The 19,824-nt window shown below is 43.7% G+C and overlaps 1 protein-coding gene across 3 annotated transcripts; it reads left to right on the top strand.

Annotated features, from left to right (window-relative positions):
* The first annotated feature begins 413 nt into the window (after positions 1-413).
* On the top strand, positions 414-19,688 carry rtn1a (reticulon 1a). 3 transcript variants are annotated; one of them, XM_068579719.1, is made up of 9 exons: positions 414-976; positions 7,651-8,349; positions 8,777-9,463; positions 16,945-17,152; positions 17,248-17,386; positions 17,556-17,625; positions 17,939-17,985; positions 18,062-18,120; positions 18,844-19,688. In XM_068579719.1, exons 1-9 carry the CDS (start codon positions 754-756, stop codon positions 18,884-18,886), a joined length of 2,175 nt encoding a protein of 724 aa, XP_068435820.1. In that variant the 5' UTR covers positions 414-753; the 3' UTR covers positions 18,887-19,688. The 3 variants fall into 3 exon arrangements, with proteins under 3 accessions (XP_068435820.1, XP_068435821.1, XP_068435822.1); XM_068579720.1 differs by lacking the exons at positions 414-976; positions 7,651-8,349; positions 8,777-9,463 and adding an exon at positions 11,662-12,028; XM_068579721.1 differs by lacking the exons at positions 414-976; positions 7,651-8,349; positions 8,777-9,463 and adding an exon at positions 14,879-15,114.
* Positions 19,689-19,824: the final 136 nt, after the last annotated feature.

Below are 19,824 nucleotides of genomic sequence, written 5' to 3'. Positions count from 1 at the left end.
GGCACGCGCGTCTGGTTGCTAAGCAGCCATGTTGAAACAGCCCGGGTCATACCACTTTAGCTCCACGTGGGGGCGCCACACCGCAAGCGACACGTTATCAAAACCACATAACGCTTGCTTTGTTTTTAGGCAAACATATATACAACGTCACACTTGAAATCATTCTTGCCCTTTTTGGAAACTTCCAGTTCGTATTATTACGACTTTAAATTCTCACTATCTTTATTACATTATTATATTATTGATCTGTGCGTAGAGTCATTGTCACTGTTTCCTCACGCCACGCGTAATTCAGCTGTCATTCACTTCGTCCAATGTCAAACACTCGACTCCACAACGCCGAAATGCATTTTTTCATGTTGGACTCTGCCCCAAATAAAAGTGCCAGCCCTGAGCCTCTCGGACACCATGACGTCACCACCGGGGCACTGAACTAAAACAATCACCCTAGCTCCTCTCGCTCCCCGACCGACCGCCGTCTCCTCTGTGGCGAACACGAACCCCAGGCTCAGTTGACAGACGCGAGCCGAGAGCTGAATTGTTGTTGTTGTTGTTGTTGTTGTTGTTGTGTGTGTGTGTGTGTGTGTGTTTGTCTCTGTCACACATTTCTCGCGCAGAAGGGTTGCCACCGCTTCAGTAACAGACCCGGCACAGAAGAAGAGGAAGAAGCAGAAGAAGAAGAAGAAGAAGCAGAAGAAGAGGAAGCCGTGCACCGTTAGCTCGCACCTCTTCTGTCCGATAACAGGAAAAAGCATGTCCGCTCAGCCCGGTGAGGAGCTAGGTTCGGAGGGGAGGTGGTTTGGGGATAACTATGAGAGCAACAGCCCGTTTGGGAACACGCCGGCCCGGTTGGGCGAGCTGCGTGAGGACCGTAAGCCGAGAGGCAGCGCGGCGGCGGGCGACCTGGATCAACAGTCTCCTTCTCTCCAGGACGACGGGAAAAGGCCTCCCGTTGCTATGGGAACTGCATCTACAGGTAAAGCTGGCAGTTAAGTCGCGGTATTGAACAATGTTTAGTATTTCAGCCACATTAGGGTCAATCTTTGACAGCTATTAACAAAACCCACCCTGGCGTTTCGATGTAAACACAGGGAGACGCAGCCGAGACGGATATTCAGCGTAAAGAAGGACGAGGGGACTCGTCTGTCTGTCTGTGGAGTTAAAACTTCTGGGCTTGAAAACACAGAATGCCAGCGAGTAACTTCCGTAAGATGACAGTAAACCATAAGATATGAGACATCTTCCAAACACTATTTATTCAGACTGGTTTCGAGCTTCGCTTATGAAACGTCCATTCCGACCCGTTGTTTCCCAGCAGTCCACAGTCTCCGCTGAGGAGTCGACTGGTCATACAGACGGGAAGCAACATTCATATACAAGAGCCTGCTAAACTTTAAATTGCCTGGACGGTCATTCTAATCCCAAACGTAGGCCTGTATCCATAGCTTCAGAAACTACCTGTATTCTTGGCATGGTGGCATAGGGGATGACATATTGATGACACGATTTAAAAGATTAAATATCAGTGTATCAACAGAACGAGACTCGACACAATATGCTATTAGTCCTGTTGTAGCCTAACAAGTAGCCTGCACGGTACTGGATTTTGTTAATGGTCTAGTTATATATTATTGGATACTGGAGGCAGTGTTTTTTATGGGAACATCCTGCAGACCTCGGCTTTCAGTCTGCCACTCTCCTAAGCACAGCTAGGCGGTTGCTGCTATTTTTAATCCTGAACGAGCAGGGCTCACTATTCGCTTGGCTAGCAAAACTAGAGCCCTGTACTTTCATACACGAATTCACTGAAAAATTAATGAGGAGATGTTTAAAAGAAAAAAAAATCGCCGCCTAGTCTCCTCTTAGGCCTTTCTCATTTGTGTGCTTCGGTCTAAAATAAGAAGAAGAAGGAAAAAAAACGTTATTTTCCCCTTCTGTACAAGATGCATAATTTAGACTTTAATCCTTTGAGGCGCCGAATTTAGCATGCAAGTATAATTTAAACATTGTTGCAATTGGAAAAAGGCATTGCACTTACAAAAGCTAAAGAAAAAATGTTTGAAGCAGCATGTAAAATATATTTGAAATGATTAACTGTTTCGTCTGGCTTTCTCGAAAAAGACAACAAAACTCTACTCTACTTTCATAACAGTGTGCCAGGCAAGCTCCAAGTTGTGTATACACACACATGGACAGACAGAGAGAGAGATTATGTTTTGATTCCTAAAAATGAAAAGAAAAACAGTCTCTTATTGCTGTGACTCCTGCTGAGTTGTGACCCTACCAGTGAAATAATCCTCTCTGTCACTTATGTTCTTGGTGGGAACAGTGCAGATCTCATCACATCTAGCAGGGCAGACTGGACATTTTCCTCTTGACCAGACATGTTCCAGTCTATTCTGAGCTTTGTCAAAGACATCGAACACCCCCAACAACTCCATCCACTTTCCTTCGCTGCTGTACTTGTGAATAATCACAAAATAATATTTAAAGTTTTGTAAACGTAAATATTTAGTTTTGCTCTGGGAAGCAAATATGTTTGGCCTTTACACAGTATACACATTAAAGTAGTAACTCCCCAAGATGTCTAGAGTTGCCTCTCTTGGTAATTGATCCATCCCTGTCCTAAATCTTGTTCACAACAGTATCCTCCCCGCAGGGCGCCAATAATGCTGATTTCAGCTATATTAAATTACAACTGGACAGAACTGTATCCTTAGATCAAAGTCAGTGCAGTACAGTCTAGTGTATTTTATTCTCAAAAGATACACATCCTGTCAAAGTTTCGAGAACCACGAGAAATAACGTTGTGGAATATTGCTAAATCAAGGTCTATGTTTGCTTTGAAAATCTCACATTTTCCCTGAAGCACATGTTGTGTCTAATAGCCTCCACTGCTGTCTGAGAAGAAATAAGTGCATATAAGTGCATATTGTACACAAACATTTTGACATCCTTTTTCCCTACAAGCTCTTCATAACTCATTTTAGTTAGATATCATTGTCATGAGAAACAGTCTCCAACACAATCCAGTCCCTGATAGGTGGATTAGCCTTGAGTTCTTCTCTTTTCCAGCGTATCATCAGGGACAAAGATGAGACAGCATATGTCTGGCTGGGTCTTTTCCATATCTGTTAAATAGGGAAAGCTCTTAGTGGACTCCACTGGACTGCATAAGCCAACCAGCACAATGCATTTGTGCCTTTAGCTCCTGTTCCTAGGGGCAGAGCAGTGCTCGGTCTTTTCAGACTGGATGATAAAGATGCAAAATAATACAAGGGTGGACGATGAGGATGAGGAGGACGAGGAGGGGGGAGCAGCTTAATGGCAAGAGAGGCAAGGTTGCGATGAGAAGGCTGATAGTTCAGGCAGGCTGTCAGGGAAAATCAGGAAATACAAATAATTCTCTTTACTTTCACGAAAACCTTTAATTCAGTATCTGACTCTTGACAAAAGCACTTACTTATTACTCAGTCAGTGTCAACTGAGCAGCTCCCAGGTGTGAGCCAGAGTTTACTGTACTTCAGTTTGCTATTGTGGTTTAAAATGTGTTGTCTAGCACCTTACATAATTAAATAAGGCTTAAAGGGTGTACAACATACTAGGGTGTCTGATTTGGATGATTTAGAGTGCTAATCCCATGTGTTACCTGCCAGGTTTCCAATCACATTGTTCTGCATCTGTCTCCAGAACCAATTAGCTAATGTCTTGTTATAAAAACATTACTGACTCAAAAAGCTCCACTGCAGCGGACAAAAACAAAGCAATAGTGTTATACTTATATCAATACATCATAATTTATCATGTCTTTTCATCCCCTGTGGGTACATAGAAAACAGTTGAAAGCCAGCAATAACGTTTACGATTTTACTGCCTCAGTCCAGCTCTCTAGCCTGTGGGCACAAAGTAATCCCTGAGCTAGTACCAGCAGCAACATTTTTAAACAAGGAAGTCCATCTCATTTTTGTGCTGGTTGTTGTATGCATGTTCCTGCCTGCGTCTGTACCCTTTAATACCTGTACATGTCTATACAATGAACATGAAATGCCAGTCCAAAGTCACACTGAATCGACAGCTTTGACCCAAAGCAGACAGCTAGCAGACACTCAGTCTGGATCCTCCCACATCCTCTCCATTCATCCATAAAGCTCCATCCAAGCAAGAAAAATACGATCAATACAGTGGAAGACAGATACTGTACGTACTACGACTTCAGAATCTGAACAGGCACAGATTAGCTTTTATTTTAACTGCCTCTACATTGATTTATCTGTGACAAAGCATGCTGGAATAACATTTGTCCTGTGTGGCCTTTAGTGATTTTTTTAAGAATGGTAGATACATTGAAGTTTCTTACAATAATTGTGAGTCCTCATTGTCTTGGATCAATGCAGCCCTCGGCACAGCTGTTCTCCTATCGACCTCTGCCAGTAGTTTTGTTGTACCTCAGCTCTTAGTATAGTCTGGCTTTGTGCTCTCCATTATCTTCTCTTTTAAAATGGGATAGTTAGTGGGTATTCATGTATTTGTTCAGCCAAGGATTTTGTAATAAATAAATTAGGAACATACATTTCATAATCTAAGTGTTTAAAGCCAGAGACCATTAACAGTCAAATTGTGCCACAGTTTAATTAGCAAGGGACTTGGTTTATAAAATATAACAGTATATCACTCTCGATAGAACATAATAAAAACTTCAATGTACTTTCAAATACATTTGTCAACATTTCTAAATACATTCACAAATAAAAATAAAAAGGCCAGTTTATATAGTCTGTGCTGACAAAGGGTGTTTTTTGTCATCTCTCTCCAAGTAGTGGCTAATTTAAATGTTTCATATAATGTGCACAGTTTATTAAATTTTTGTGCATAATCCACATTTTTAGATTTAGGAATAAAGTATTTTGCAGTTCCGAGTACAAGGGACAATTTATACCTAAAAGCATCAAGCTGCAGCATATTATTGAATCTCAAAGGCACAGATGGCTTTGAAAGAAGAGCACAGTAAGGAAGCATCTTGATGGATTACTTTCCACGAGGTCATGGAGTGAAAGAGATCTCCTGAAAGGTAACACCACAGTCAAAGGGGTCACGGACAGAGTGATAGAATCGTTACACTACAGTAGATTAACAGATGTTTAAAAGTAAAGCTGAACTCCTGATGAGATTAACGATGGTGTTTACTTGGACAAAACCCACTAACAGAGGTAATTCCTTTGAAAGTCGTTGCACTGGACTCCTGACTGCTAGAAGTGAGACAACACAGAGTTCTGGAGATTTAAAAATCCCTTTCTGTTATCACATTAGTTTATTTTTGTAAACCCTCTTGCACACACAAGTCCTACATGCAGCTCAGTAAACACCTTCATTTCAAAGTGGTAATAAATTAATTTTGCCACTCTGGCTCTTTTAATATCGTCTGAGCGCACAGGTTTTTGTCTGTAGCTCGGTAATTAAGAGCCCATGCCTCGGCGTAGCACAGATTGTCAGGCTGCATTAGTTTCGGGGCCGGACTGGCTGCACAGGCTGCACAGGCTGCACAGAGGACAACAAAAGGACTGCCCCTTCACAGCACATCCACCAGGATTTATTTATTTAAATGCACCATCCCTTCAGTGACATGGTTATGTTGTGTGGCTACAGTGGGAGCTGAGGATTCCTCTATTGTCACATCCAATCCCGTCTGAGTGCAGCAAAGCATTTGTTTCCGCCTTGTGGGTTTTTCTCCAGTGTTTGGGTGCTACGCCATATCAACAGATTCAAAATGCCCCTAATCTCAGCAAACCAACTTTGTCACTGCCCAGCATGGTTGCCCCCATGGCAGTTAAAGACAAGCACCAGCTTCTTTATTGTTACAGATGCCTTATGCAACTGCCGGTGGGTTTTTGTGTTGGTATGTGAATGGGATGATGCAGAGCGAGGGGGTGTGTTGTCCACAGTCAACAGGATTACTGGCAGTTCACAGCTCCTGATATCACCTCTCTTCACAGTTTGTAGTGGCTCTTAGTGCTTCCCACATCTGCACAGTAGGTTTCTGTCCAGTGTATCAGTAAGTGTAAGATTATGATGGTGTTGCCAGGGTAATGGCTGATGTGACCTATGCGATGGTAGTACACTAAGAGGATTATACATCGGTTGGCTTTAGCAGTGCATCAAGGGCATTTGTGTCACTGAACTGAAGTTGTCTCAACGGCTTTGTCCATCCATTTTGCATCTGGCTTGATCTACAAGACATTTGAGTCTATTAGATACAAAATAATCTGCAGCTCAAGAGCGTGGGCCTGCCTTGCTTTTCCTCCATGCCACATCAGCCCTCCCTCTATGTCCCAGCATGGGTGTGTAACGTTTGAGCCATTGTACTGCGGTATGATGTATTGTTAATGACGATGAAGGCGCAGCAGTTGGAAGGACAGCAGAAGGGAAGGGTGGTGGGGCGTTTTAGAGGAAGCGAAGGGAGGGACGGGACATCCTGACCTGTTGGGTCTTCTGTCAGTCATTCTGCATCCTCCATAGCTAACCCTAAGGCTGCTATTTTAAATCTCCCCCCCTCATCCAGCCCAGCAGCTGGACCCAGCCTATTAATAGCACCACCACTGCCCTGGGAGAAGCAGGGCTTGAGAGCAGGAGGAGGTGCTCAGTATGTGGAAGTATAAACTCTGACTTGTACATAGCACATTACAAATATTAGCAAAAGTGTGGTGTTGTACAGTAGTGTGTGTGTTGTGTGTACACTCCTGTATTAGTGTATGAACATGAGACAGTGTGTGTTAGTTGGTGGAGTTGCATGACTTAAAGACAAATTCAACAAGTCTGAATACCTGACCTAACCTTGACTTCTGACCTGATAATTTGAAATAACATCCCTATCAAGTCTCTTCCTGTTTTGCAAGGCATTTGTAATATGAGGATCCATAACGTTTCGCTGCAGCACAGTAACAAATTATTCAATGAAATGTTGAGTGATATTTTACAGCAGAGCACACACAAGTTCACAGCTAACACCTGGTGGTTGTGCATTCTTAGCACAGAAATTGTATAGTTTCAACTAGTATTATTTAAATGTTGCATGTGTGTCGTATACCACAGCGATGCATGCTGTGTTTGAAATATTTATTGTATACATTCATTATGGAAGAGTTTAGTAAACCTGGTGTAGTAGCTTAAGCCGTTTTATTTTCTGGAGAGGGTAGCTTGCACATACAGTGTATTGTTCATATTTTATATGTGTTTGTTTTCATGGCTCTTCTTTATCAGGGGAGATGCAGGATTGTAGTGATTACAGAGCAGATATGTGACTAATAGAAAGCCCTTTGCCTGCATGATTTAGAACAGACTCTAGTTGTTGCTCTGTGGTTTTGGGGGGTCTGAACAATCCCTCTTTGTCCCACACTGGGTACAAGTACCCTCTGTTACTGCTGCCTCACTGATCTTCACAGCCGAGCACCCAGTCTGACTGTGCTGCCCTCACAGTGCCACAGCCCCTCTTCTTGGCAGCGGCACCAGATGAAGCATAGTCTTGTTAAACTATGTTTCCTTAATAAAAAAAGCTCAGGCACAGGCTGATTTGAGTGTGTGTCACATAGACTGCTGTTATTCTGCCTTATCAGTGTGTAACCTCACTGTTCTTTCTTTTTCTGTCAATCTCTGTAGATGGCCACATGTCTGGTCTGTTTAGGACACCTATGAACGATGATGGGGATGTCTACACTTCCCTGATGTCAAATCAGAGCTTCACATCAGGTCGGGAAGCCTCCTACCTGTCGGATGACCTGAAACCAACTAAGCCTTCCTCTGGCTCCTCTGATCTGGATCACTTCTCCAGCGATACCTATAGCTTCAGCTCCAGCACCAAGATGACTTCCAACCTGGTTGATGACATGCCACAATCTCTGTTTGGCTCAGATAAGACAGAATCCTACAACTACATGGACATTAGCCATGGGGATGAGCGTCATGATCGGCACAGTCTGGTGGACACAGGCTCAACTGGTCATGACTCATTGGGCAGCTACATGGATAAAAACCACGGCGATGAGGCGGAAGAGGAAGGTTCAGCACTGGGCTCCCACTCTTTCCCCTACGTAGAGGAGCCATCCGATGAAGAGTTGTCAGATTACCGCTCCTACCGAAACCTGGGCGGTACCCCACAGACGGCCAGCCCGGTGAAGATCACTTTGACTGAGTCCCATCCTCAAACTGCCAAGACTGAGATGCAGCAACACGCCTCTCCAGTCAGTGTGTCTGAGCGTGAAAACGTCCTCAGTGTGGGTTTGCAGGGGGTTCCCACTGTGACGCTATCAGAGCCAGAAGATGACAGCCCTGCCTCCACTCCCAATGCTTCACCAACACGTAGGCACAGCACACACACAAACACCTGCCACACTTTGTCAGACGTAGGAGTTGGTGATGTAGATAAAATTCCCGATCATGGTATACATAATCTCATATTTGCTATATCACTATATTTTAAAATTGTACATTGTCTGGAAAATCAATGAAGAAACTATTTATGGATAAAATAACCACATTATTATTATAACGTCATGTAAATTAAATACTTGTCCAATCAAAAAACTACAAAATGGCAGCTATTTTTCATGCAGATAATGTTGACTCCATAAAAAACAAGTAAGGTTGCAATAGAAAAGTTACATTGAACAAGTAAACATTGGATTTGTCAGAATGGCTTTAAGTTGCATATGTACAAATACTCTATGTCTGAATTTGTAATGTGAACAAATACCTAATTGGCCTCTCTGCATTTGTTTTTGAACAGAAAAAGAATTCCCTTCCCATGACATGTTCAAGGCTGATGCAGTGAAGCCTGCAGCTTCCAAAAGCAGTCCAAGCACTAAGGCAGGCAGCAGGGACCATGATGGCAGCAGCGCTGAGTCTGGAGACTCAGAGATTGAGCTGGTGTCTGAGGAGCCTCCAAAGGCCACTAGCAACCCATTTGTCCAGCCGCCTAAAAGCAAGGGCACTTTCAGCCAGCCTAACAACCCCTTTGACAATCCTCCAATCGCCAAGGGTGGTTTCGGCCTAGCAGGCAACCACGCTCCACCCACAGCCTACAGCATTCTGAGAGAGGAGCGAGAGGCAGAGCTCGACAGTGATCTCTTCATTGAGTCTGCGTCTGAAGAGAGCCCAAAGAGAGAGCATGGCTTGAGTGGCCCCAAACAAGGAGTCAGACCTCCCTCTCCCCTGGTTCCCAGTGCCGTGCCTCCCCGAAATATGGCAGAGGCGGCGCCAGCCGAGCCCTTAATCACAGAAAAGGCCAAGACCCCAGTGAAAACAGAGGAGGATCGCCCGAGCAAGCCCAAGCCTCCAACTGCTGCCGTGCCCCCAGAGGTGCGAGCGGAGAGGCCCCACCTAGACGACATGTACAAGCACACCAATGAGGGCAAGGGAGACCTCGGAAAGCCGGCTGCCTCAATCTCCCTGCAGGGCTTTGATAAACAAAAAGGTCAGTCTTAGAAATATGGATTTTCTCTTTTGCACAAAATAAGTTGTTTCCTCAAGTATACAAGTAATATAATTCCACAAAACATGTAATGTAATCTTTTCATTGTTCCAGTGGTTTCACCTTGGCTTAAAAGCTGCTATCCCGGGTATTGGCTTTCCAGAAATAGTGCTGTGGAACAGGTAGCGTTTTCTGTAGCGTTGCATATTCTGATGTCTTCCTGCCCGAATTGAAGAGCTATCGCATGTGCATTTGTGTTTAAAACCGTTCTCATAATAACAGCTAGGGATAAAATCGGAAAGACTGAAAATGATTGACATTCTTAATCAAGTCCCGAATGCAGTGCTTGTGTTCGTGTACCTTCTGGAAGCAACCTGCATGGTGTGCTTTAGCAGTGTTTCGTCGACAAGGCTGGGGATGTAAACAGGATAGCTGAGCGAGGTGGGATGTGTCCATGCTGGGGTGGGTGAAGTGTTGTACGTTCCTGAGGTCTACTTCCCCCTGGTGGTACTTTTGAGAAGGAAAAATAAAGCAGTGAAGATGAAATTGATTCCCATTTATGACAATTCATGATGATTGAAACTCAAAAGCCACACTGTCTAAATGTGTAAACATTACTCTCTTTAATTATGAAATTGCAGATGTTGAGGATAAAACCCTGTTTCTTCGTCTGACTCCTTAAATCCCTCTGTGATTAGATAAGTCAAAGATGTCAGTCGCAGTCAGCAGGAGTTAATGCAGTCTAAGCTGGCTGGGGCTGCCATGGGTATTTTGACTTCTATTGGCTGTTCTTCATCCTTGTACACATTGGGTTTACATAACCCTATGAAGTCAAAACTGGGGCACCCTCCTACTTGGCGCTTTGAAGGCATCCTCTTGAATTTCACAACATACAGAGCAGAAAAAAATAAGATCTTAATGAGTGGTGTTTGGCTTTGGTTTTCGAAACTCACACCTACTAATTCACTCTGGTCCAGCAGAATGTGACTATTAAGTCAGTAACACAATTTAAATGTACAAAATCATGAGCTGTTAGGATTAAATAGTTTATTAAAAAGAAAGTCATTGTTTTGTTTACTCGGACTGTAGGAAGGTTCTGGAAATGCTAAAAAGCAGGTCATGTGTATTTTCTCTCCACCACCAGGGGGCGCAGTGTACCTTTGTCACAGCTCCTATGTTGAAGACCAGCAGGTATTGTTTTCATGGTGCACTTCCATGTCAGTTGCCATAGAAACAGTGATGGTCTTCAGTCTGCTTCAGGGATATTTATATGTATAGATATATTATTTTTTCTTGGTTGGTATTGGCACTGAAGCATGTCAAGGGTGCAGTGAGCAGAAGGTGTGAGGTGCGGCTGTGTGGCATGAGGGGACAGAGGGGCCTGACTAATGGCTTTGATTGGATTGAAAAATGACGTAACTACAAAGTGATTGTTTTCTGCTCAGTGTTGACAACACAGTGACTGTGCTGTTTCTATTGCACCACTTTTATGAGCATCCTATGTTGCTTATTCAGTTCCAGGTCTCTTTACAGGATCCTTTGCATTACAAACTGAAATTGTAAATCACAAACACGTCCTAAGGGCACTAAACAAAGAACACTGTGCTGTAATGCACAGTGTCTCTGGTCATGAATTATTAAAGTGCAAGCACTTAGCCTGTTCAATTATCAGTGAGTCATAGTGGAAATAGCTATTTCAATCACTGACTATAACCGTCTTATTGTTCTGTGCAAATAAATAACAGACCTGGATGTTTGCCATATTTTTCCTTGGCAACATGGCCTCAAGTCCAGCTATTTTCAACCTTTAGAAGAAACTGCTATTGCACCTGTCTGGTGTGCAACATGACATCAGACTATTAAAATGACTACTGTTACAAACCCTATTTATGGCCTACATTATTAATTGCACCAGTAATTAGTGTTCTGTAACACTGGCAAAAATCTAATGATCTAAAATGGAAGTATATGACGAGCAAACGTGGGATAACCCTCCCACTCTACCCACCATCACCAGTCTGTTCTGATGCTCTGTTCGAGCTTTTATTGTGAAAGCTAGTGTTCCTTTCCTTTCAAGACAAAAGCCTTGTCTCCAATAATCACCACCCACCCTTTTGGTTTTTAATCATTGCATGGATGGTTTGCTGCAGCAGCAACTGTGGTGTTTACAATTTGACCCCCCTCCCCCAGCACACACACACACACACACACACACACACACACACACACACACACACACGCAGTTTCCCCGCTCCTTCTTTTTAAGCCATCGCTGCTTGCGAGCATCAGTCTGTGAGCTCCGCGAGCCGGCAGCACCTTGGAAACCTTTCCTCCCTCCCTCCCTTCCTCCCTCTCTGTCATCTCAGCCTATCTCCCGCATCCTTTTTTTTTTGGCCATTCATGCCTTTCTTGGATGAGTGAGTGAGTCGGTGCTACTGCAGAGGGAGACAAAGAAGAAATCGGAGACCACACAGAGAAAAAGAACAGGGACATAACTGATCACCAGCATGCAGGCCACTGCAGACGTGACCAAGAAGGAAAGCTCCTGGAGCGGCTGGAAGGGCCAGGGTACTGCTGTGTTTACTGTGATCTACTCATCAATCTGTCTGTGTGTTGTGGCTGTGAGAGAGGGCTGATATCTCCGCATGTAGGTCAAATATTCATGACATTGTTGGTGTGCATTCATGAACGTGTGTCTGTGTGCTTTGCATGTGTACATTGACCATCTAACTGTATTCGTCATGTGTCGGGGAATCAAACAGCAGTGCTTTCCTGCACCTCCTTTCACGCGGACACGCCCTGATAACAGATCCTTTCTGCTGCATGTGTGTGCGTCCGCAAAAAAACAAAAAGAGAAAAAAGCCGAGGGGGGCGAGAGATGCTGGTGGGTGTTTTGATCAAAGAGTGTATACACACCAGTGTGCTGGAAGCCATCTGTTTTGGGTGCATGCTAATATGGATGCCAGCGTTGTGTTGTGGACTAAGGCGTGTCATTGTCATCACCCTCCCCACTTTGCAACCGTGCAGGGGAGCTGGTTTCATATGGCGTATGCTCTGTTTTTGTGGAACGAGGCGGTCAGAGTAACGGGAGGGGACGGCATTGACAGACTGTCACCATGGTAACCAGGGCACACCCATCCTGATTACATCAGCCCCGTCTCCTCGGCCGCCATGGCACCTTGCAGAGACTGGGCCGGAGAATAGCATCCTCCGTCTGTCCGTTTCCATAGCATGGAGGACTCGTAGAAGGGGCCAAGAGAGAAAATGGCGTCCCTTCCTCCACACTGGTTGGGGTTAATAATCTTAGGTTCAGCTCACAATAGCAGTGTAATTGCACTGATCTGCTTTGAGTATCCCAACAGAGACCACGACAGCCACTGATTGTGAATGTGCTGCTTTGTGAAAGTAACCTTGATGAAAAGCCCCATTTGTCATTATCTTATTGAGTCACTGTCCATTTGATTTGGCCGGTGACGGTGGAACATAATATAGCCCATCTGTCCACAACAGTGGGAACGCATCACATTAAGCTGATATAGCAAGAACAGCATAGGATCAAATTGAGCAGATTATTTTCTGCAGATGAATGTTTGCAAATCACCTCAAAGCTATAGGTATTTTTAAGTTTAGTCATTTGCATTGCACATGCACTGATTCACTGCGTCCGAGAGACTCAAGAATGATCTAACAATGATGTAGACATTGAGTCATGGACTTTTTAGTCAAACAGAGCAACAGCCAGGTTTTCTCATGCATGCTCACAACATATACTGGGAATGTATGTGTGTTTTTGTATGATTTGTGTTTTATTCAGTCAATCATTTTACAATAAGTAAAGCCACAATCTAATATACAAAAAAGAAAGACTGAAAAATTATAGGTAGAAGCATGATGCGTATATGTTTTATATATATTCTAAATTCTTATCAATTAAATCACATAATTAATTTGGATAAAGTAATCATAATGAAATAAGTTTAATGACAGAGAGAGGTCTGAGAGAATAATCACATTTTACAACAAGACTTAAAGGCGGTTGGTGTGGTTGACACCTTTTAGTGCTGTTTTGGTTAACTGGCCCTGTTTGTTCATTTCTTCTGGACAAGCTGTGCGTTTGCTCTGTCTACACTAGTTAGATCATTTGCTAGAGTTGGTGACTCATACTTATATGAAAGAAAAAACAGAAACATCACTGGTAATACATTTGACGTTCATAATCATCATGTCACACCCAAATCTTAACTCATCTTCTCGAAGTTCAACTTCCAAGTCTGAGACTCAAGTTCTACACGTGTTGGCAGTAGAAGTGTGCTCGCTCTGGCTGATGGCCTGTCTTCAGTGATACAATGAGGTCAGGCTAAACTAGTTTCACTACAGAAAAGGAGGAGGGGAATCATATTATTGTTGTTAACCATTTGCTTTGATTTCTGCTCGGTGTAAGTGTTTAATGTAAGAGTCAAGAATCATATCAACAAACAGCTCATTCTTTGTTCTTACTCAGGACTGTAGTTCAAAGTAATGCATGTATTATAATCATAATGCAAACTAACTGCATTTTCCGCTTGGTGCATGCCTTCACATGATTATCAAGCTTCAAGCTAATGTTAACAATTGAAATGTCACCCAATCTGTCATCTAGTTTAAAGAAGTTGCGCCACACAAATGAGCATTTTTATTCTTTCAATCAGTCACATTACAAACTCAGATTTTCACAAATATGAGTCTGATTTTAATTATTTATTCTTGAAAACCCTTTCAACAAACCATCTTTTTCATTTTCATGTGTTAAGTGTCAAGGCTTTGTGTAAAACCTGCCATTGTCCTTTTGTGCTCCACAATAAAGGGAGAGGCTGTCTGCATGTGTCGGGCTTTAGCGACACATCATTTGCTGCTGATTCCCCAGATTCAGAGCAAGAGTCTCTGTTCCCGGGAGGGCTGGTTCCCCTCCTTCACTCCCCCCCTCTCTTCCCTCTGCCTTCCAATTTTGGCCCCTCCCTTCCTTCCTTCCTTCCTTCCTTCCTCACTCCATCTCTCAGTGAGTGGTGGAGAGAAAATGGAGCATGGTAACTATGGTAACTGCATCAGGCAGGTGCTCTGTCGGTCCTTCCCACTGAAGCCTATTTTTTAATGGCGGAGTTGAATATGTTGGACAGTCTGGGCGGTTTATTAGCATGCAATATTATGCTAGTTATCTTATCTTCAGCTAAGTAAGTCACATGCTCACATGAAGACTCTGGTTTCAATTTTCCATTTTGATTCAGTCTTTTATTTTAGTCGCTGCTTGGCAGTCTTTGTCACATGTGAGTGGGGCTGCATTTAAAAGCCTGACCATGAAAGAGCTCACGGAGGGAGAGGGAGAGAGAGAGAGAGAGAGAGAGAGAGAGAGAGAGAGAGAGAGAGAGAGAGAGAGAGTCTGTATGTGTGTTTTAACGTGTGTGTGCTGGATTGCAATGTGATTCTTTGGCAACCGCACCCCACAGACACCCATCCTCCCGCCCTCCCTGCCTCAGTCCCCCTGCACAGTCAAGTGCTGATTTGCTGGTGTGGCTGTGGCCCCTCCCCTCCTGTGCAGGGGGGACTCCCCCTTCAGTGCTCTCCTTTTGTCCGTGGATAAAGCAGCTGCCTCTTTCCCTGTTCAGCCATGGGATCCGCAGGTCAGTACATGCTTCTACTGGACTCGCTAAAGCATTTTTAGTCTGCGTGCAGTGTGTGCAGCACATCACAATAATGTGACCGGCACGGTTGCTGTCGCCGGTCATCACCTGTCTCTGGCAGAGCTGTGTGTGTGTGTGTGTGTGGGAGAGCGAAAGTGTTTTTAAAGCTGGTGTATGTGCTACCTGTGCCCGCCAGTGTGTTTTGTATGCGAGCATCATCACGCAAACCAGTTGCCACATGGACAGACTGTCAGTGGCGGCAGCAACAATAGCTTCTGTGGGGAGTGGTGCATGTACAGCAGCGAGGGCACATGGATCCTGTTCTTACTGTTTCTGAATGAGTAGAGTCTATGACTTGATAGTGAGGGTGGGAGAGGGTGCGGGGGCAGATGTCTACTGTAAGTCACTCTTGGTTTCTGATAAGAAAAACATGTTGTTATACAGTATGGGAAGGTTAGTGTGTGGGTAAGCAGAGATTCACTTAGTCACAGTTGTTCTTCTGACACCCAGGTTAAGCCTGCCTTTTTGGCATTCTCAGATGCCTTTCAGTGGAGAGTAAAGATGGCCGTCATCACTATGCTGCTCACAGCTCCACAGCTAAAATTAGAGCAGGCAGGCAAACAGCTCAGAGAGAAAGAGTAAGACACCCAGGAGACCTCAGCCACGATTTTCTCATCTTCACAGCCACAAAAGTTTACATTAACAAACCGGTTCTGTTTGCCTCCTGATGTGACGTAAAGGATATCCAGGTGTCTGAACCAACAAATGAATGGCAAAACCTGGTAGTGCTGTTAGACCTGCAGTGTTCGAGGCAGCTGTTTCAGCAGAGGTGAAACAAGCAGCCGACAGTTCTCATGGAAACAGGCCTGTGTTTCCATCGACACAGACGACTGCCAGAGGACCATGTCGGCTGTAATGGTACACTGGGCTAATCCTCAGTTATCACTTCTCACTCTCATCTTTGCTAGTGGCTTTGTATTACAGGCCCCACTGCCCGAAGAATAGAGAAAAAGAAAATGTTAGAATGAAAGGAAACCTGTGCGGCAAAATGCACAAGTATGTTTTATATTTCAAGTTTGTGCCTGTATTAGTGACAGCGTTCGGAAGAATCATTGTGTTTCACTGCATTGATGAGACTGCATTGAAGCGTGGCTATCTTTCATCATTGACCACAAATCTGCTTGTCTGGCTCGGTCACATTGAACCGTTATCTGTGAACTGCTGATAGTGCTTCTATTTCGGCTACGGGCTTTGCTGAGCTATACTGTAGGTCAATCATTAACTCTGCTCTGAGCAGCCAATGCAGGTGTACATTCGGTGTCAGTCTGTTCTCTCTGCTTGTTGCATACGTATGAGACCAGACCAGATGCCACTGACCAAAAGTACACATCAGATAAATATGAAGTCACATCGGTCCAGAGTGTCGCAATACTGACTGAGACACTTGCTCGACCAATGAAAGTCAGGTATTATCATCTGCAAAGGTCGTGCTATATATAGGTGTAAAGAAACTGAACTAGCAAATCATCACTCAAGACACCTTAACGCCACCTCACAGCTCCACAGCTCACTCGAACCTAATGAAAAGCTAGGTTAAGAAGCTGGGTTAAAACAGGATCACGTGACAGCCGAGGATCTCTGAGGACGTTGGGTTGTGAACAGCTTCCAGATATTTGACCCAAATGTGTGGTGTGTAGTGCGACGCAACCAAATCCACTTTGAAATGGATACGTCTGTGGATGCCCATGCCTACTTGTCACAAAGTGAGAGGTCAGGTCGAGCTCGTTGAGGGTCCTAACCCTGTGTCCTTGTTATGTCCTTTCCTTCCAGCAATTGACCTGCTCTACTGGAGGAATGTGAAGCAGTCTGGGGCTGTGTTCAGCAGCGTGCTTCTGCTTCTCTTCTCACTGACCCAGTTCAGCGTGGTCAGCGTCGGAGCCTACTTAGCCCTGGCAGCCCTCTCGGCCACCATCAGCTTCAGGATCTACAAGTCTGTGCTGCAGGCTGTGCAGAAGACCGATGAGGGACACCCGTTCAAGTAAGTCCAATTAAACATTGTTCCATAATAGATTTCATGAACAGGTCTGTAGCTTTTACTTACTGAAAGGCCCATGTTTCTGTTTTTGTTATTAGAGCCTACTTGGAGATAGAAATCGCTCTATCCCAGGACCAGATCAGTAAATATGCCGACAAAATCCTACTGTACTCCAACACCTGTATGAAGGAGCTCCGCAGGCTGTTCCTCGTACAAGACCTGATTGACTCCTTGAAGGTTTGCCTCAAACTCACTCGTTTGCCTTTTAGTATTGCTAGCAAGGGATGACAATATCTATGAGTAACTTCAAACTGCACCACCTTCAGGTACAGTGTAAGATCAGCTCTGCTTCTTGGGGCCACACAAGGTTCGAATGATTAAAACATGTCTTGTCTGTGTGTTTCAGTTTGCTGTTTTGATGTGGCTGCTGACCTACGTGGGCGCTCTCTTCAATGGCCTGACACTGCTCATCCTAGGTGAGGTCATTCTGACTGTTTCATTCAACCAGCACTGTTGTTGACTCACACGCAATCTTTACCTTTTCTGTGTCAAACGTTCAACCATTTTTAGTACTTATAACAAAGTTGTATTGTATCATATCTATCAAAGAGAAGTAAAGCATGTCCTTAAGACAGCCAGAACTAAATTCATTTATTGGATATGTTTACTTTACTGTTTAACGTGACGTGTACATTGCCTGTTGACTTTTCCAGTTTACCTTAGATAAGTGTTGGCTGTTGGGGTATGTTGGTGTCAGAATTAACCATGACTCTCTTCCTGCCTCTACAGCTGTGGTCTCCATGTTCAGCATGCCTGTGGTTTACGAGAAACATCAGGTAGGATTTTGAGCATCATGATAAGTAAAGTTTACCTGTCTGGTATTTACACCTGTCACCTTTCTTTGGTTTTCAGGCACAGATTGACCAGTATGTGGGACTAATACGGACCCATGTCAACTCCGTGGTGGGGAAGTGAGTGTTTGTCATTTAGACCTTTTTTTCAAAAGTCATTTGAGATATACAAACAAATGTAGCTGCGTTTGAGCACCGAGCCACACGAAGAAGAAATCAAGCAATGCACCTCGTTCACAGATACAGTGAGGAGTCTTCAGGGGCGAACAATAACCCAAAAAGCACTCAATTTACCTTGATTAGAGCCATTGAGGCACTTAACCTTTACTCCTCTGCTCAGTGGCCTGCAGATAAAATGGCAGTGTACTGGGCAGCCTCCAGGTATTTGTGTGTAAGCAGGCTGTTGCTGAAAAGAGCAACTGTGCTCAGCATATTTTCCAATTATAAACTTTCATTCATGCTATGAATTAAAATTTTTACAAAGGTCCAAATTTGTTTCAGATTAATAAAAAAGGCTACCAACATGTTGCACAGGGTGATTAGTGGGTCAACTGACTTGCTTATATACACACACACTAGCTGTGTTTACACAGACATTTTAAACAGTAATGTCTATGGATCTCTAAAGGGTTAGTTGATGCCAAACTGTTTGCCTACAGTTTTTTGGGACTGAACACTATCTATTTACCAATTTTAGTCAAACCTAACAGTCCGTTCCATGGACTGCCATAAAAAGAAAGACCAAAAACACCGGGGTTCAAAATTAAGTAAAATAAGCACAACCTGAGCTAAAATAAATACATTGATGGACATGTGGCATGAAAGGCCGTTTTCTCTCTACAGGATCCAAGCGAAGATCCCCGGGGCCAAGAGGAAGGAGGAGTAGATCTGTCTGTCTCACCATGAAGCCGACAGTCCAGTCCAGCTCAGTCTGGCAGCTCGATCACTGTTGAAGAGCCTGGTCGTCATCTGTGGGGCATAGTGCTATGTCATCTTGGTGTTCTCTTCAAGCATCCACTGGAGAAACCTTCACCCTGTCTATAGCAGTCGAAACACTAACACACAGTCACACATACATAATCCTGTTTCTTGGTAGACAAGTACACAACTAGAAAACAAAAAAAGAAACTGACTTTTTTTGTGTTGCTTATTATTAAAGTGCATGAAGTCAAGCCTTGGGTAAATATTTGATATCTTTTGTGCAGTTTTTAAATCACGCTACATTTCTGCTTTGCAGTGCTTACCACAAACTGTATGGTTTGGCACAAAAAAAGCTAAATGCCCACAGACGTGCTCTGCTGCCAATGTGAAATGATGCTTCATGTGTCTGAGTTAGCCGCCAGGACTTCTCAGTATATGTCCATATATATATAAATAGCAAAAATGATTTCCTTTTGGTGTGTCCAAGCACAACATAATTTAACAATATGCGTCTTAGATGTGGTAATTGTAGGGTTTTTGCTTTTGTATAACCATAAGGAACAAGACACATGTTTAAGGTACTGTTGTACAACTACTATGAAGACAAGGAGTATCTGGTGATATTTAGCTTGTTTGAATAACTGTTCAACTTTGTACTATGTTCAACTATACTCTGTAGTTCTTTAGACCCTGGATTCTTTAACTATTTGCACTTACACTATGTATTTAATTACAATAAGAAAATAAATGTACCTTGATGTATAACATCTCCTCAACCCCTTTACTGACGAGTTACCGACTTCAAGTGAGTCAAGATGAGTTTGTGTGCGACACCAAAGCTAAGTTTGACGTGTTAACACTTTGGATGGGAGACCTGGAATGACGAGTTAAAAATACAAGCCA

This window comes from Clinocottus analis, unplaced genomic scaffold (genome assembly GCF_023055335.1).
Source record: "Clinocottus analis isolate CAN_PGR_092001 unplaced genomic scaffold, fCliAna1.0.p SCAF_17, whole genome shotgun sequence".
Classification (NCBI taxonomy): Eukaryota; Metazoa; Chordata; class Actinopteri; order Perciformes; family Cottidae; genus Clinocottus; species Clinocottus analis.
This window is presented reverse-complemented; position numbering and strand designations above follow the sequence as displayed.